At 43.1% G+C, this 18,598-nt stretch overlaps 2 protein-coding genes across 16 annotated transcripts in view; one reads left to right on the top strand and one right to left on the bottom strand.

Annotated features, from left to right (window-relative positions):
- Positions 1-8,786: 8,786 nt before the first annotated feature.
- On the top strand, positions 8,787-13,744 carry LOC135520930 (casein kinase II subunit beta-like). The gene is made up of 7 exons (XM_064946805.1): positions 8,787-9,135; positions 9,666-9,740; positions 10,221-10,323; positions 10,651-10,766; positions 11,748-11,823; positions 12,052-12,241; positions 12,476-13,744. The coding sequence occupies exons 2-7, from the start codon at positions 9,669-9,671 to the stop codon at positions 12,564-12,566; spliced, it is 648 nt and encodes a 215-aa protein (XP_064802877.1). The 5' UTR covers positions 8,787-9,135; positions 9,666-9,668; the 3' UTR covers positions 12,567-13,744.
- Positions 13,745-13,819: 75 nt separating this feature from the next.
- LOC135520929 (titin-like) overlaps positions 13,820-18,598 on the bottom strand; it is a 56,711-nt gene continuing 51,932 nt past the window's right edge. For 12 of the 15 annotated variants that reach the window (XM_064946788.1, XM_064946793.1, XM_064946792.1 and 9 more), the window contains 5 exons: positions 18,121-18,528; positions 16,657-16,779; positions 16,342-16,470; positions 16,196-16,270; positions 13,820-16,054 (listed from right to left, as the gene is read on the bottom strand). In XM_064946788.1, the coding sequence (XP_064802860.1) occupies positions 16,025-16,054; positions 16,196-16,270; positions 16,342-16,470; positions 16,657-16,779; positions 18,121-18,528 (765 nt within the window). In that variant the 3' untranslated portion in view covers positions 13,820-16,024. The remainder of the gene's footprint in view (positions 16,055-16,195; positions 16,271-16,341; positions 16,471-16,656; positions 16,780-18,120; positions 18,529-18,598) is intronic. The other 3 variants (XM_064946796.1, XM_064946799.1, XM_064946801.1) reach the window with 3 other exon arrangements.

Below are 18,598 nucleotides of genomic sequence, written 5' to 3'. Positions count from 1 at the left end.
TGTGGCCAACAGTTTTGAGAACGACACAAATATTAATTTTCACAAAGTCTGCTGCCTCAGTTTGTATGATGGCAATTTGCATATACTCCATAATGTTATGAAGAGTGATCAGATGAATTGCAATTAATTGCAAAGTCCCTCTTTGCCATGCAAATGAACTGAATCCCCAAAAAAACATTTCCTCTGCATTTCAGCCCTGCTACAAAAGGACCAGCTGACATCATGTCAGTGATTCTCTCGTTAACACAGGTGTGAGTGTTGACGAGGACAAGGCTGGAGATCACTCTGTCATGCTAATTGAGTTCAAATAACAGACTGGAAGCTTCAAAAGGAGGGCGGTGCTTGGAATCATTGTTCTTCCTCTGTCAACCATGGTTACATCCAAAGACGTGCCGTCATCATTGCTTTGCACAAAAAAGGGCTTCACAGGTAAGGATATTGCTGCCAGTAAGATTTCACTTAAATCAACCATTATTCAGATCATCATCATCAAGAACTTCAAGGTGAGCAGTTCAAGGAGAGCGGTTCAATTGTTGTGAAGAAGGCTTCAGGGCGCCCGAGAAAGTCCAGCAAGCGCCAGGACTGCCTCCTAAAGTTGATTCAGCTGCGCGATCGGGGCACCACCAGCACAGAGCTTGCTCAGGAATGGCAGCAGGCAGGTGTGAGTGCATCTGCACGCACAGTGAGGCAAAGACTTTTGGAGGATAGCCTGGTGTAAAGAATGGCAGCAAAGAAGCCACTTCTCTCCAAGAAAAACATCAGGGACCAACTGATATAGGACTGGGGTAAAGTACATGTCTCTGATGAATTCCCTTTCCGATTGTTTGGGGCATCCGGAAAAAAAGCTTGTCTGGAGAAGACAAGGTGAGCGCTACCATCAGTCCTGTGTCATGCCAACAGTAAAGCATCCTGAGACCATTCATGTCTGGGGTTGCTTCTCAGCCAAGGGAGTGGGCTCGCTCACAATTTTGCCTAAGAACACAGCCATGAATAAAGAATGGTACCAACACATCCTCCGAGAGCAACTTCTCCCAGCCATCCAGGAACAGTTTGGTGATGAACAATGCTCTTTCTAGCATGATGGAGCACCTTGCCATAAGGCAAAAGTGATAACTAAGGGGAACAAAACATTGATATTTTGGGTCCATGGCCAGGAAAATCCCCAGACCTTAATCCCATTGAGAACTTGTGGTCAATCCTCAAGAGGTGGGTGGACAAACAAAAACCCACAAATTCTGACAAACTCCCAAGCATTGATTATGCAAGAATAGGATGCCATCAGTCAGGATGTTAATTGAGAGCATGCCAGGGTGGATTGCAGAGGTCTTGAAAGAGAATGGTCAATACTACAAATATTGACTCTTTGCATCAACTTCATGTAATTCTCAATAAAAGCTTTTAACACTTATGAAATGCTTGTAATTATACTTCAGTATTCCATAGTAACATCTGAGAAAAATATCTAAAGACACTGAAGCAGCAAACTTTGTGGAAATTAATATTTGTGTCATTCTCAAAACTTTTGGCCACGACTGTACATACTTATTCAGAATATACAGTGCATTCGGAAAATATTCAGACACCTTGACTTTTCTCACATTTTGTTACATTACAGCCTTATTCTAAAATTGATTAAATTGTTTTGTTTCCTCATCATTCTACACACAATTCCCCATAATGACAAAGTGAAAACATGTTGTCAGAAATGTTTGCAAAAAAAACCCACAGAAACAGAAATACCTTATTTACATAAGTATTCAGACCCTTTGCTGTGAAACCCGAAATTGAGCTCAGGTGTATCCTGTTTCCATTGATCATCGTTGAGATGTTTCTACAACTTGATTGGAGTCCACCTGTGGTAAATTCAATTGATTAGACATGATTTGGAAAGACACACACCTGTCTACATAAAGTCTCCAGAGGCGACCAGTCTATCAGGGCAGGTGGAGCCCCACATTTTTAGCACAAAAAAGGGGGGGGGGTTTGCCTGTTTTGCATGTTATTTTGGCATTAATACGTGTCACATATCAGTTTGCAAACAATGTAAAAAATATATATATATCATTGAGTTAATAAAGCCGCATACAAACATGGTCTCTTTTTTGTTTTCTTGAGTAAGGCAGCTCCAAAATGCAGGTGTTTCAGCCTAGTTCAGTGCTTTCTGTGGTGGTGGGGCAAGCTAGCAGAAAATATAGAGCATTGCGCCGTGATTGGCTCAGTGTTCTGTCACTCATGCGGACACTACATCACCACCAAGTCTAAGGGTAGAGCTCAAAACTTAGAAGTGCCCATCCAGGTAGGCTCAAGGTTATTGGCCACAGATAAAATTACATAAAATCACATTATATCTACAGTAGCTTTGATAGGACTGTCAACATCATACTTTCAAAATTTTAGCTAGCAGTCATCATCATGAATCAAGTCGACAATGTACTGGCCAATCCTTTTAATACTTGTCATATGAAGAGAAATAATGAAGAGAAATTATAGATAAAACGTATCGGTGCTCATCGGCCATCAGAAATAAACATTACACAACAAGTTAGAAATCACAAATTCAACAATGAGTGGTTTGGAAGGAATCAGTGGCTAACTGTAAGCATTGCAAAACAACCACACAGCCACTCCTGCTATTCAGTGGAGTGGCTGTGTGGTGCTAAGTCTAAAATTAACAGTCTCTTTTGGTAGTTTAAAATGATAAACGTTCAACATTGGCCATGCTGTCAATGAAGCATGATTTGTCCCACTCCCAAAACAACTGCTAACGTGGAACTGCAAAATCTGACTTTAGTGAGTTCAAGACAACTGGGAACTCTGGAAAAATGAGCCACGACTGGGAAGATAAGTTTGGAACTTTCATTCAACTCAGAATTGTAAATGGGGAACTCGGGCCTCTTTCTAGAGCTAAAACCTGAAGATCACTGATGTCATGGCAACCTTTTTTTTGTTGATCTCCCAGCTGTCTTGAAAGCAGCATAAATCCAGAGAATGCCAGATTTTGATGACAAAGTTTGATGACAAAATTTGCCCATGAAGGACCGCCACACCACCTTCCTGTTCAAGTGAGCACAGCACAGCAAGGTGCTTTTATGCCCCCTTTATTATCTGCTTACATGCCCCCTTTATTCTTTGGTTCTGACTTGGTGTACGGGGAGAATACCATAAGAATGGACCATGTTCTAAATTCTGTCACTGTACATTTCAAAAGTGCTGAACAAATAGTTATATTGACTACGTCCGTCCTAGCTCGCTCATTGTCTTAATCAAAATTACGGATTGACTCTTAAACACTTGTCGTCCCCTTATGCCATAGTTTGGACTTCTGAAATGTCAGTAGAAACCACATTTGTTTAAGCAAGTCAGCCACATCAGCTGTTTTTTTAAAGGCAGTAAATGAGGCTGAATGAACCGTTTCGCTGCCAAACAAGGCTCCGCTGATAGCCAGGTGTAGCTGTGGTAAGGTGTTGGGACTGCTGTTGGGACTAACAGGCCCTAACAGTTTGTGGGCATTGTTTGTCACTTTTAAAGTGCAATTAGCATATTGTTTCGTGTTGTGTTGTATAGTTGTGTTGTATGGGGCGGCAGGTAGCCGTGTGGTTAGAGCGTTGGACTAGTAACCGAAAGGTTGCAAGATCGAGGTAAAACTCTGTTGATCTGCCCCTGAACAAGGCAGTTGGCCCACTGTTCCTAGGCTGTCATTGAAAAAAATAATTTGTTCTTGACTGACATGCCTATTTAAATAAAGGTTAAAAAAAACTATTGTGGCTTTGCTGGCATCCATCAAAGTAAATTGGGTGTTGAGTTTGCCCCACCAATATTTACATACTAACATCACTACTAGTCACAGTGCTTTGTTGACGTTGCAGCTGTCAGGCAACTGCGACTGACTGATTTACAAATCACCTTGCAATATTATTAAAGACTTCTTATTATTTGTAGATCAGTCAGTCACAAGTGACCAATGACACATCACGGTTTTGATGCTCTTGAACAGGGCCACAAATGTGATGTTTTGAGACTCCATTTGGTTAAAAACAAAATAAGTAAAATAATCAGGACTCGACTTTGACAGGAGACTAATGACTGGAAAGACTTTCTTTGAAGTTTTTGACAAGTATTTTATCAGCACATCTGCATGGACAGAGATCTGTATATAATGACGAGATGCTCCTGTCTCCTCTCTTCATTGCCACTCCGTTTGTCCCTTGGTACGTTCCATCGTGAGGGAGCGCAAGTAGAGTTGCAGGCAGTGAATGGACCCTGAGAGCTTGTTTGAAATGGAAAAGATTTGTGGTAGCTTTTGATAAAGAAGAACATCAAGATGAAGCAGCTGCATTATAAGAGGGATGCACTGTTGAGCGCTACATCCCGAGGTGTTCATGCTGATTGTACGGAGATTGTGACAGCCGGTTAAATGGCATCCCTTTAGAAAGCAAGAACAACATGTATGTCAGGAGGAGGAACAGAGGGAAAAAGAGAGGCAGAGGAGGTCTAAGAGAGAGAGGGAGGAAGATGGAGAACTTGAGTCGGTTAAAGATTGTGAGAAAAAAATCGAGATGGTTTGTTAAAGAAGAATGGTAGAAAGTGTAAGCAGAGTGAGCTGAAGATAGGAGGAGAAATGGAAGTGAATGAGGTCGAAGTATCAGAGGTGGTCGGTGTGGTGAAGTTCTCGAAGCCTGAGGCTGGCACTGAGGGTCAGGATAAAGATGAGTCTGTGACAGTAGCAATGGCGTTTTGGAAAAAGTGGACCGGTGCCTTTGGCTGATCCATTAGTGGTTTCAGGATGGGTGAAAACAGAGTTGGGCACTGTGGAATCGATGACGGTAACCAGAAGTACAGTAGTCTTGAGATAATTATTTGAGTTTCTGCTGGTCAGAGGGAGAAGGCACTCTGCATTAAAAGAATGGGGGCAAGAAATGTGAATCGTGTCGCTCTCAAGAATAGGGCGCCATTGAAAGGAGTGATTACTGGGGTAGCAGTATTTTTAAAAGTTGACCAACTGAAGGGGAAGATTCCCGGTGTTTGTGATGCTCATCGTTTGGTGCGATGCAGACAGCGTGGCAAGAGAGGTGAAACAGAAGAATCATTGTCTGCTCTTTTGAGTTTTGATATTGAGTATTTGCCCGACAAAGTGATGTTAGGATATATACTGTAAGTTATCCTGTACAAGCTTTTAAACCAAATACATTGCGTCGTTACAGGTGTCAAGCTTATGGGCATGTGGCAGCAGTGTGTATGAGGGAGGTTCCTAGGTGTGAGAAGTGTGCAGAAGGGCACGAGACAAAGGAACGTGTAGCATTGGTGAAAGTTGGTGAAAGTAGTGGTATGTGTTAATTGTAGGGGTGCTCATGTGGCTGGGTATCAGAAATGTCCCGTGCGAGAGGGGCAGGTTGAGTTTTCCAGGGTTAGAATAGTGCAGAACTTGTCATATGCTGAGGCAGTGAAGAAAGTAGAGGAAGATGGGTCAAGGGGAGGGATCCTGAGAGGAGTGTTGTGAGTAGTAGATCTGTACCAGTACAGAGGGAGGGGTCCTGAGAGGAGTGTTGTGAATAGTAGATCTGTACCAGTACAGAGGGAGGGGTCCTGAGAGGAGTGTTGTGACTAGTAGATCTGTACCAGTACAGAGGGAGGGATCCTGAGAGGAGTGTTGTGAATAGTAGATCTGTACCAGTACAGAGGGAGGGATCCTGAGAGGAGTGTTGTGAGTAGTAGATCTGTACCAGTACAGAGGGAGGGATCCTGAGAGGAGTGTTGTGAATAGTAGATCTGTACCAGTACAGAGGGAGGGTCCTGAGAGGAGTGTTGTGAGTAGTAGATCTGTACCAGTACAGAGGGAGGGGTCCTGAGAGGAGTGTTGTGAGTAGTAGATCTGTACCAGTACAGAGGGAGGGATCCTGAGAGGAGTGTTGTGAATAGTAGATCTGTACCAGTACAGAGGGAGGGGTCCTGAGAGGAGTGTTGTGAATAGTAGATCTGTACCAGTACAGAGGGAGGGGTCCTGAGAGGAGTGTTGTGAGTAGTAGATCTGTACCAGTACAGAGGGAGGGGTCCTGAGAGGAGTGTTGTGAATAGTAGATCTGTACCAGTACAGAGGGAGGGATCCTGAGAGGAGTGTTGTGAGTAGTAGATCTGTACCAGTACAGAGGGAGGGATCCTGAGAGGAGTGTTGTGAATAGTAGATCTGTACCAGTACAGAGGGAGGGGTCCTGAGAGGAGTGTTGTGAGTAGTAGATCTGTACCAGTACAGAGGGAGGGGTCCTGAGAGGAGTGTTGTGAGTAGTAGATCTGTACCAGTACAGAGGGAGGGATCCTGAGAGGAGTGTTGTGAGTAGTAGATCTGTACCAGTACAGAGGGAGGGGTCCTGAGAGGAGTGTTGTGAGTAGTAGATCTGTACCAGTACAGAGGGAGGGATCCTGAGAGGAGTGTTGTGAGTAGTAGATCTGTACCAGTACAGAGGGAGGGATCCTGAGAGGAGTGTTGTGAGTAGTAGATCTGTACCAGTACAGAGGGAGGGGTCCTGAGAGGAGTGTTGTGAATAGTAGATCTGTACCAGTACAGAGGGAGGGGTCCTGAGAGGAGTGTTGTGAGTAGTAGATCTGTACCAGTACAGAGGGAGGGGTCCTGAGAGGAGTGTTGTGAATAGTAGATCTGTACCAGTACAGAGGGAGGGGTCCTGAGAGGAGTGTTGTGAGTAGTAGATCTGTACCAGTACAGAGGGAGGGGTCCTGAGAGGAGTGTTGTGAGTAGTAGATCTGTACCAGTACAGAGGGAGGGGTCCTGAGAGGAGTGTTGTGAGTAGTAGATCTGTACCAGTACAGAGGGAGGGATCCTGAGAGGAGTGTTGTGAGTAGTAGATCTGTACCAGTACAGAGGTTAGGGGTCATGAGAGTGTTTTGAGGAGTGATTTTAGTGAGTAGGGTGGTGTTATTTACATTTTAATTCTTTGTTTTGTCAGTAGTGTTATATGGTAGGGTATTTTTTAATAATTGTTTTAAAGCAAAGTATAGGGAGTTCTATTCCAGTCTAGTAGATCTGTACCAGTACAGAGGGATAGGCCAACAAGTGATATATGTTTCAGTAAGATTGGATTTTTAGCATTTATAGCAATGGTTATCAACTGTACTGCAGGGATGAAATGTAAGTCGCAGAAAATTGAGGTTGTGGTGGCAGCTGCAGAGAGGTATATGGGTGTGTGAGGCTTAACATCAGAAGAGTTACAGGGTGTGTTATGTGGTGATGTCCCATCCTTTCAGGTTGTTGGCATGAGGTAGGATTAAATAGATTTAAATAGTGGAGTAGGGTGGTGTTATTTACATTTTAATTTTTTGTTTTGTCAGTAGTGTTATATGGTAGGGTATTTTTTAATAATTGTTTTAAAGCAAAGTATAGGGAGTTCTATTCCAGTCTAGTAGGTGGCGGTAATGCAACATATTGGATGCCAACCACCGTTAAACTTCATCGAAGAAGAAGTCTCCACCCTAACAAGTCGAATCGTTGTCCCAATGGCGGAAGGTAGGCTACAAGTTTAGGTCCAAAATAAGCCTATAGAAACGCATTGGGCTAATTTACGACAGATTTTGGTGAGAAAGAAACCTCTCGCCTCCTCCACTGGCGTGGATTCCTCTCTAGCAGAAGACCTTTCAAAACAGGTGATGCGGAAGTCTTCCACCTTTCCCAGCACATTGGCTTCCGGAGCCGACTGCAACTCATGTAGTGATGGGCATTCCCAGCACATTTTGAGGGGCTATACAAATTGATGGAAAGACTGGTAAAACTCATTATAAAATCCAGTGATGGGCATTCCCAGCACATTGGCTTCTTCGGAGCCGACTGGAACTCATGTGAAGTCAAATGATGGGCATTCCCAGCACATTGGCTTGCCAGATTCTGCCAGCCCTGACAGAACTCATGAACAAAATAGTGATGGGCATTCCCAGCACATTGGCTTCCGGAGCCGACTGGAACTCATGTAGTGATGGGCATTCCCAGCACATTGGCTTCCGGAGCCGACTGGAACTCATGTAGTGATGGGCATTCCCAGCACATTGGCTTCCGGAGCCGACTGGAACTCATGTGGTGATGGAGCCCATTGCCCATTGGGACAAACACCAAATTGAGACTCTGCATGCACATAAAATGGCGTAGAACACCAAATAATGCATGCAGAGCAGAATTAGGCCGCCAAAACTGGAACATCATGCAGTGATGGGCATTCCCAGCAACTGGTCCTGGTGCTCTGTTCACAAACAGACCCCACAGAGCGGGACAGCAACACTGGAACAAATCATGATAATTAGTGATGGGCATTCCCAGAACATTTGGCCCTAAACAGGAGCCGACTGGAACTCATGTAGTGATGGGCATTCCCAGTGAGCATAGCCTTGCCGGAAAGCCGACTGGAACTCATGTAGTGATGGGCATTCCCAGCACATTGGCTTCCGGAGCCGACTGGAACTCATGGAACCATATTAGAGAGACATATTTCCCTCAGATTACACAGATCCACAAAGATTTCGAAAACAAACCCAATTTTGATAAACTCCCATGTACATAATATGACATTTGTAATGTCTTCATTCTTTTGAAACTTCTGTATGTGTAATGTTTACTGTTGATTTTTATTGTTTATTTAACTTTTGTATATTATCTACCTCAGTTGCTTTTGCAATGTTAGGACATGTTTCCCATGCCAATAAAGCCCCTTGAATTGAATTGAGTTGTCTCGGCCCTCCCTCACGCATCTTTGGTTCATTGGTTGACACTACGTGTCTGATTGACAGGAACAACAGGTGAGGCTGTTAGTCTTAGCACAGTCAGAACGAAAGTATGCGCTTGAGCATTTAGGCCTTTATTTGAATTAGTTAATTATTTTCATTTAAATCTTTGGATTATTAACATCTTATTTTTATAAATAGATTGGTCTCTTCTGATATGCTCTTAGAGCCGACTCGTTCGCGAACGACCCATCACTAATACTCCGCGGTTTGACTGGAACAACAAACTGTTCATCAACACAGTTCGGAGAAGCCGAAGATTCCACCGGAAGTAGCATTCTTGTTTACAGCAGTTAGCTAAGGTGTTAGCTAGTTAGCAAAGTAGCTACCGGTAGATATATCTAGCTAACATAAAAGAGGGTGAGTAAACGTGTGCTGACACAACACATTTGGTTTTACACAGTACTAAATGCATTGTTTACTTTCAAATCAGCATGTATTTCATGCGTGTGGAAAATGTCCGTTACCTAGCTAACGTTATTAAACGAATGTAACTAGCTAGTAAACACGGGGTTAGCTAGCTAGTTATCTATGTAGCTAACGTTAGCTAGCTAGAGTTCTTTATGCATAATTTGACTAATAACAATAGGTTTTTGTTCTAGCCCAGTACTAACACATCTGGGCTTGATGATTTGATGAATTAGTTAGTTAACATCTGGGGCAGAAATAAAGCCTGCAGTGTGCACATACTTCAGGTCCCTGGATCAGAATGGAATACACCACTAGCTAATATCACATTTTATTGGTCACATACACATGGTTAGCAGATGTTATTGCGAGTGTAGCGAAATGCTTGGCCCAGCTAGCTTTATATTCTAGTGCTACAATGGAAATTCTGAAATACATGTAATTTTTGCATGCCGTTGCACCATCACCCCCAACTTGTTCAGAGGATGAGCAGCTCGGAGGAGGTGTCCTGGATCTCCTGGTTCTGTGGCCTGAGGGGGAATGAGTTTTTCTGTGAGGTGAGTAGATAGCTAGTTATGTCAGAACATCAAAGAATGAGAAGGACAGACAGGGGAAATACTATTGCTCTGACTTAGCCAACTGTTTGTGAAGCTAGTTGATCCTTTGAAATACAGAATGAACTGTTACAACTACCAGCCAAATATACCCAAAACACAGATGAAGAATTCCATGTGAAAGAGGACCAAAATACAGTGTTTAAAGTCGTGGGGTGGTTTTGTATTGGTGCCATAGTGTGTAACCATGACATAAGCTTGTTATGGCGTGGTGGTAGCTTCAGATATTCCAACACAGTGCACCGTGTAGGCTACGTTGCTTAATTCTACCTTTAACTCTTCTGCTTGTCTTAATTGCCAATACTGAAGTAATCCGTTTAACCTGTTATGCAATTGACCAACCGTGGCCAATTCATAAAGAGTAGTAGACTGTGTTTGGCAGCTGAAAGCTACTAACCATGTTGATCCATTCCACTTTACCAGGTTGATGAGGACTACATTCAGGACAAGTTTAACCTGACAGGGCTTAATGAGCAGGTGCCTCACTACCGCCAGGCCCTTGACATGATCCTGGACCTGGAACCAGGTGAGCTCCTCACTACACCGTCTGGCATGACTTCACACTGACACTTCCTATAGGCTAATGTATCAGTTCTGTTTGTATTTACAAGTGCCTTTCAAAAGACACAAGGACACAGTAAAGTACTACATACTTTGATTCGGTGCATCTATAGGTTGAAGTCTACCTTGTGTTGATCTGAAAGCCTGACTTATGTGTGTGTATAAAGACAGGAAAGACCTGCAGACGGTATAATGCTTCCTCCCAGTGCTTTATTCATACACCATGTCACTATAGGCTTCTGTGTACCTTGTGTGTTGATCTGAAAGCCTCACAGTCATGTCTATCTGTCAGATGAGGAGCTGGAGGACAACCCCAACCAGAGTGACCTGATAGAGCAGGCAGCAGAGATGCTGTACGGGCTGATACACGCACGCTACATCCTCACCAACAGAGGCATCGCTCAGATGGTAGTAAACCCTAGATCTGTATATATTTGTTCTGGATAATCTGTATATCAGTGGTCTCCAACAAGTAGACTGTGAGCTACCAGTAGCTCGCAGCCCACCTAGGAGTAGCTCGCCAATCAATTCTGAAATTACATACATTTTCTTCATGTGTTCTGTGGCAAACTGTCATAAATGTAAAGCTCCCACCTATCAAAGCCACAGTGACATTGTCCAACCCCTAGTTAGCCACGTAACACAATCTGCCAATTTAATTTCCAGCAATATTGCCCCTGTCTGTTTAGGGCGATCATTTGTCTGAGTCTGTGTAGCTAGTTAGCGACCGGAGTCTTTTGGGTAAACTGAAAAAACATTCAATTAAATGCATATTGCAAAGTAGGCTTATCTGACAGAATTGTCATGATGATTTTTTGTATCAATGAGGGGCCGATTTGTTTTGCAAACTCATGACGTGCTGCAGCAATAGGTAATAGCAGCAACATCACTAGACTGACACATTCCTCTCTTATGAGATGTACAATTAAAGGGTACATTACACTCTAATTAAAATGTGTTCGTTTTTTTCCTAGACCTCAAAAATGGTCTTCTCGTGTGATTTTAAGCTTTGACATGGACTCAGAACTTCCATCTTTCTCTATGAAGAATTGTAATATTGAACAAATTTAAAAAAAAAAAATCCCAAACCAAGGAGAAATAAAACAGTGAAAAGAGAATTCAGGAAAATGTGAAGTATAATTTTATGGGGCCCACTTAGTTGTCTAATAACTTATTTTACCAGGTATATTGACAAAACAACTATTTGAAAGCTATAAAATACAAATGTAGCTCATGACATGCTTCATTTTTTTTGTTTTAAGTAGCTCGTGCTAGAAAAGGTTGGAGACCCCTGTTCTAAATTCTACCTGTCCGTTTATGTAGTTAGTTTGGCCTTCTTGGACTAGCTGTGTGACCATGTTACACACTGAAATAGGTTTTGGTTTGCAGCTGGATAAGTACCAACAAGGGGACTTTGGCTATTGCCCAAGAGTGTACTGTGAGAATCAACCCATGCTTCCTATTGGTGAGTTTGACTTTAATGTATTCATACTCCTGTTCACTTACAGAACATACCTCTTCTCTTTTCATGGAATTGAACCATTTCTCTCCAGTCACATTTTGAACTAGATCACAGATTGTCAGCAGTATTTCACACAGATATGTTATCAATATTTAATTGCCAGCTGACACCAGAATAGACATCTGTGCCCTCAGCGGTGTTACATAGATGTTGATCTCTCTTCTCCCATAGGTCTGTCAGACATCCCAGGTGAGGCGATGGTGAAGCTGTATTGTCCAAAGTGCATGGATGTGTACACCCCCAAGTCCTCCCGGCACCACCACACGGACGGGGCCTACTTCGGGACAGGCTTCCCCCACATGCTATTTATGGTGCACCCAGAGTACCGGCCAAAACGACCTGCCAATCAGTTTGTGCCAAGGTTTATTTCTATAATTATCTTTGCAAATTCATCAAGATGCTCTGTTTGCCCCATTTGATTTGTTTGTGTTATTACATAATTAATGTTCAGCTGGGAACTGTAACAAAAACCATTTGCTTGATTTGAAGATTAATTTTTTTCCCTCGGTAAGGAGATTGAGACATGTTAGCATAATGGCAGCCTTCTACAATCCACACTGTTATTGTGTTGTAATATTTAGTTGTTTTTTCTCAGGCTATATGGCTTCAAGATCCACCCCATGGCTTATCAACTCCAACTCCAGGCTGCCTCCAGCTTCAAGAGTCCTGTGAAGGCTATTCGCTAGAACTTACACACCCGGCCGGGAAAGAGACATTTTGACTTGGTTGGAATGAAAGCAGTGGATTATGTAGCTCAATAAAGGCTTGTTAAAAACACATTCTGACAGATACAATACATACATGTAGATCAGGGATGGGGAAACTCCAGTCATCGTAGGTCACAGTATTACCCCATTCATAGCAAACATAGCTGATTCAACACATTGTATTCGAAACTGATGATCATGATTAGTTAATTATTGGAGTCAGGTGTGTTAGCTGCAGCAAAAATATGACACCAATCAGGCCCCAGAAGGACTGGAGTTGACCATCCCTGATGTAGTTAATGTCACGTCCGGACCAGGCCATCATCTGTTACACAGGATGCTCTTTGGTGATTGGCTCCCTCTGTACAGAGGAGCCAATCATAACCCTACTGACTACAATCGTGCAACTCTTCCCCTCTCCTTGACAGGACCCAATCTTTCAAACCTTTTTTCAGTTTGGCCCGCTAAGGCCGGGTTTTCCAAACTCAGTCCTGAGGCCCCCTCCCCCCCTGCACAGTATTGGGTTGGCTCAGATACATTCTCTACATGGTTTCCTTTCCCGCATGGTTCCATTACCGAGGGTGGACACATAACTTAGCAGTGTGAAAAGGCTGATATAAAACCATCTTCAATGATTTTTCATATCCAGATGATTGGCTGAGAATCCAATTAACAACCGTTTTGATATGTATTATAGATTCCCTAGAGGATGGATGCTGCACAAATTAAATTTAAGACAGAGTTTATTAGATGTATAAGATATGTTCTCAGGGTGAATGGCAACATGGGTTTGCTTTGTGCTGACATAAAATACCGGTGCTGGGACACTCACTGTCCCAAAGTGAAAATGTTCGGGCCACTTAAGCCATCATTCGTTGTGAACATGTCCATGACAGAGCAGAGTTGTCTCTTGACTAGATACTGAGACGCATGGTTTCTCTTGCATTGTGTTACAATATTAAGTGGTGTTGAACACACAGGTCTTTCATTTTGATAACCTATAGCTACAACCAGTTTACATTATGGTACTACATTTTACATTAATAATGTTTTTCTTTCAGTCTACAATTCCAGTGGTAATGCTATTATTGATTTTCTGAAGTCTGTATGCAAGCATCTGGAATTAAGAATTTTTAATAAAATTGTATTTCTTACAATTCTATTGGTCACCTTTTATTAAAAAAATGTCTTATTGTGACTGAAATCCTGCTCAGACAGACACCACACACCACTTGACAATTCATCCTGATTTTATTTAATTTTAAAGACAGGGATATGTCACAAAAGCAATAAGTTTACATATCTAAAAACGAAGGGTTCCGCTGAGATTCTAGTTTATGCCCTCAAGATCCTTCTAGCTAATAGTTTGTGCCACCTTCACAAACTTCTTCAGAGGGGAAGAAAGGTCTGCTACCAATTGTCATTCTCTAAAAGGGTTCTCATACAAGTATCTTTATCTGATCTACAAAAGGAAGGGGACAGTAACTGGAAGAGGAATCTACTCTAAAACAGGTGGTAAGAAAGATTTACAAACTAGATGATTATGAATGTGACTGTGTCTAAAAGCCTGCGAACAGGATCGTGTTTTAAAAAACATCCCAGTACAAAGAATCACATGAAACAGTCTACTTTACAAAGAAATGGTAGAACATGTACAAAAGGACTAAATATGTTCCCCTGTATGAAAGAAAAGCCACATACACTGGGACAGCTGCCTTTTGATAGTGATAAATACATCTTGCACATGTACTACTGTGTTTAAGAGCTGAGAATCATTTGGACCCATCTGCAGGGCTAGAATGTACATTAAGACTGAACATTCTTCATACAATCATATACAGAGGGGTTTTGTCCTGCAGTATTGATAAAGACATACAACCTGAGAAACAGACTAAAGCATTGTTTCATCAAATCAACCACATTTCTATCTAAAATCATTTTAAGGGACAAAACACAGCGGGACTTTCCATTGCTCTCACATTAGACTGCTTGGGGCAGTCCTAGAGGTCAATGGTGCCTTAAAAGAGGAAGAAAAAACAATGCTGAATATGTACTGGGAAACATGGGGACACTCCCAAATTCAAGCTGTAAAAAAACAATGCTGAATATGTACTGGGAAACATGGGGACACTCCCAAATTCAAGCTGTAAAAAAACAAAAAAAGACAATATGATATGAGAAGCTACCATTGAGTAGGATATGAACTTCAATAACTTAAACACCTCATTTTGTACAAATACTATAAAAGCAGTAATGCTATAAAATAGAGTAAACATTTCAAAACAGATAGTTGTCATCACGTCAAAATTTATACTGAGGGTCATCGTGGCCTGACCTAGTAGTATTACACATGTTAACTTGGCTGGTTAAGTAAGAGATATTTTACCTGAGCAGAGAACAAACAAAACAGGCATGGTTGTTGGAGTATGCAATATCTTTGTTCAATACTTTTAAGTGAGGTATGTAATTTCAATTTGAATATTCAATAAAAAAAGAATATTCCTCAATTATAAACATAAACAAACTCAAAGGAGTTATCCCTTTCCAAAAATACATCTAGTTTCTGTCCAGCATCTTAATCTGATTGAAAAAGTCTGATAATGTTATTACTTAAAGCCCAGTTGAAAACGGTGCATTTCTGTCAAAATGAGCATGTTAAAGGGAGACTCAGTAAAATTACGTTGCTCGACCAGCACCGCAGATACAGAGATGAGCGAGATGCAAGACTTTGCTCTCACACAGTATCTGCACATGTGCACGGATTCACTTCACTCTGTTCACAGCGTTGGAACCATGGCACCAAAACAGCGGAGAAGTCGAGCCTCTCGCTTCAACGTTCTTAGTTGTTTGGCTGAAATTGACCCACTACGCTGTTTACTTTCTGCATCTCCGTCATATCGCTGAGTCCACATTTAAACTCAATGACACAGTAGTAGCAATACAAACGACAGAAAAATATGTTGTAAATAAACATTTAAAAGCAAATTACCTAAATGCTCTTAGAACTGAAAAGGTTCATCTTTCCTACTATAATAATAATAAAAATAGTAATTTGGCGAAATATGAGGTTTGAGTGGAATAAACCAAAATTTAGCCACCATACAGTCAGAACAGCAGTATGGAAAGAGAGGACACAATAGGCTTTCTCCCTGGCCAATAGGCTTTCTCCCTGGCCTGTTCATATCCCACTGGGCAGGGAGACACCCGGATGCATCCCAAATGGCACCATATTCCCTTTATAATGCACTACTTTAAACCAGGGCTCTTGTCAAGAGATGCAACCACAGTGGTTCTGGAGGGGACCAGTCAGGACACAATGTCCGTATGGGTTGAGGAGGTGGGGGTGGCTCTGGGACAGGGAGGTTAGTCTGTACTACAAAGCTCTGGTGTCTTGAGCATCAGATCCATAGGGCTCCCTGACTGTGTGTTGAGCTGAATCACATTGCTGTTGCTCCGCCGTCGCTTCCCTGCAGGAGACAAAGCTTCAGTTAACCTCCACCTAGCTGGTTGTACACCTTATGACAAAAATGTGTCACAGAGAAGCATTGTGTTTGACCAGGCCTTGGTGTGTGTGTGTAGAAGGAGCCGACATAGACACCGTACTGTACCTGGTCATCCTCTGAGTCGGCAGTGATGACGATCCTCTTCTCCACTCTGGTCTCTGACGCTCCTCCTTTCACCACCTGGGACAAGAGAAATAGTCAGAGGCCATGACACAGCTGAGGAGTGTGTGCGGTCTATGGTGTGCCCTTACCCTGGAGATGTGAGTGGTGGTGGTAGTAATGGAGGTGCCACTGGTTTCCCTGCTGCTCTCTGAGGTAATGGACTGAATGCTGCTCAGTGCTGTGGCCTCTTTCCCCCCGTCTGTCCCGTCAACTGACACCTGAGAGGAAACAGACAGAAAGAATGGCTCCATGGTAACACCCCAGTCATCGGTGCACTGTACTGAACGTTTCAGAAAGAAATGCCATGTATAGATCCCTGAACACGGCCCTGATTGTACCCTGTGGAGGTGGAACCACAGAGTTCCCCAGCTGTAGCATCATCTATATGATCATGGGGTGGCTACCTCTGCAGACTCGTAGCTGATAGTCTGGGTCTGAACGATAGGGACATCCTTAGTGGAGACGTCAGTAGGGAGGGAGTTGGACACGTCTGTGATGGTGACTGTCTGGGTCTGCACCAGAGGGGGCTGGGGTGGGAGGAGAACACACTCCAGTCAGTTTGACTGAACGTTGCACATCGACATGAGATGAGCCGACATGGTTCCTTTCTTCTATACATGTCAAACAGACATATAGGCTCTATATCATATCATTATATCTGAACCTTACATGATGCTGTGTCCAGTGTTTATATACATTATTGGTTGTGCCCAATTGAACATTGCACAGCTGTAACTTTTCAATGTTTCATCAACCACTCCCCTCAAACCACACCTCTCTTTTCATTCACTGATTGGGTCCCTCGTTCCCACTCCCCATTCTAGTTTTACCAAGATGTCCTTCCCACCACCACGAGGTCAGAGAGAGAAAGACGATTCATCTAGTGTGTCAGAGAGAGAAAGACTATTCATCTTGTGTGTGTCAGAGAGAGAAAGACGATTCATCTAGTGTGTCAGAGAGAGAAAGACTATTCATCTAGTGTGTCAGAGAGAAAGACAATTCATCTAGTGTGTCAGAGAGAGAAAGACTATTCATCTAGTGTGTCAGAGAGAAAGACTATTCATCTAGTGTGTCAGAGAGAAAGACAATTCATCTAGTGTGTCAGAGAGAAAGACTATTCATCTAGTGTGTCAGAGAGAAAGACAATTCATCTAGTGTCAGAGAGAGAAAGACGATTCATCTAGTGTGTCAGAGAGAAAGACAATTCATCTAGTGTGTCAGAGAGAGAAAGACAATTCATCTAGTGTGTCAGAGAGAGAAAGACAATTCATCTAGTGTGTCAGAGAGAGAAAGACAATTCATCTAGTGTGTCAGAGAGAGAAAGACAATTCATCTAGTGTGTCAGAGAGAGAAAGACAATTCATCTAGTGTGTGTCAGAGAGAGAAAGACAATTCATCTAGTGTGTGTCAGAGAGAGAAAGACAATTCATCTTGTGTCAGAGAGAGAAAGACAATTCATCTTGTGTCAGAGAGAGAAAGACAATTCATCTTGTGTCAGAGAGAGAAAGACAATTCATCTTGTGTCAGAGAGAGAAAGACAATTCATCTTGTGTCAAGAGAGCGCTTGAAAGAGAGGAATAGCGACACGGTCCTTCCCATCGCCCCCAACACCAGAGAAAACACCATCACTGTGCACCGCCTCTGCAGCCGGCTCTAGCAGAACTCAACCATCCTGACCAACACCAGTATAACTACAGTACAGATTCAGTGTTTACAGTTTGGATTCCTTGTAGACATGCTGCAGAAGGGTGAGTGTACACTGTCCCCCATGGAATCACCCAGACAGAGCAGAGGACAGGCAGAGTACAGGTAGAGGACAGGCAGAGGAGTCAATCAACAGGAGCTGGTCAGGGCAGAGGGAGGGCTACCTGGAAACAGCGTATGACATGGGGAACACCGCTCACGAAATAGGAGGTGTGGGAGGCTCCAGTTATCCTCCCAGACTGCTCCCCCCTCGACCCTGGGTCTGCCGGCTCCTCCTCCTCCAGCACTGTACCCTGGAGCTGATAGGAGTGGGGCAGCTGTGCCCTCTCCACCTCAACGACAGGTACGTGGCTGGTGGTGGTCCCAGAGCTAACATGCTCATCATCCTGATCACATGGCCCTGCCGCCCCAGGTGCATCATGGGATTTGGAGTCAACCCTATCAGGCCCAGTTTCTGTGCTAGCAGGGCTGGGGCTGGGCCCCCCCGATGGTCTTACAGTGCTGCTGGACTCGTCCTGTTGTAGCGCTGCCTTAGTGTCCAGCTCTTCCCTTATAGGAGTAATACACACACACTAGAGGAAAGACACAGCACACATATATCCACTGTGTGAACAACGGCAGGGAATGAAACAATGTTTTCCA

This window comes from Oncorhynchus masou, chromosome 29 (genome assembly GCF_036934945.1).
Source record: "Oncorhynchus masou masou isolate Uvic2021 chromosome 29, UVic_Omas_1.1, whole genome shotgun sequence".
NCBI classification, from domain to species: domain Eukaryota; kingdom Metazoa; phylum Chordata; class Actinopteri; order Salmoniformes; family Salmonidae; genus Oncorhynchus; species Oncorhynchus masou.
This window is presented reverse-complemented; position numbering and strand designations above follow the sequence as displayed.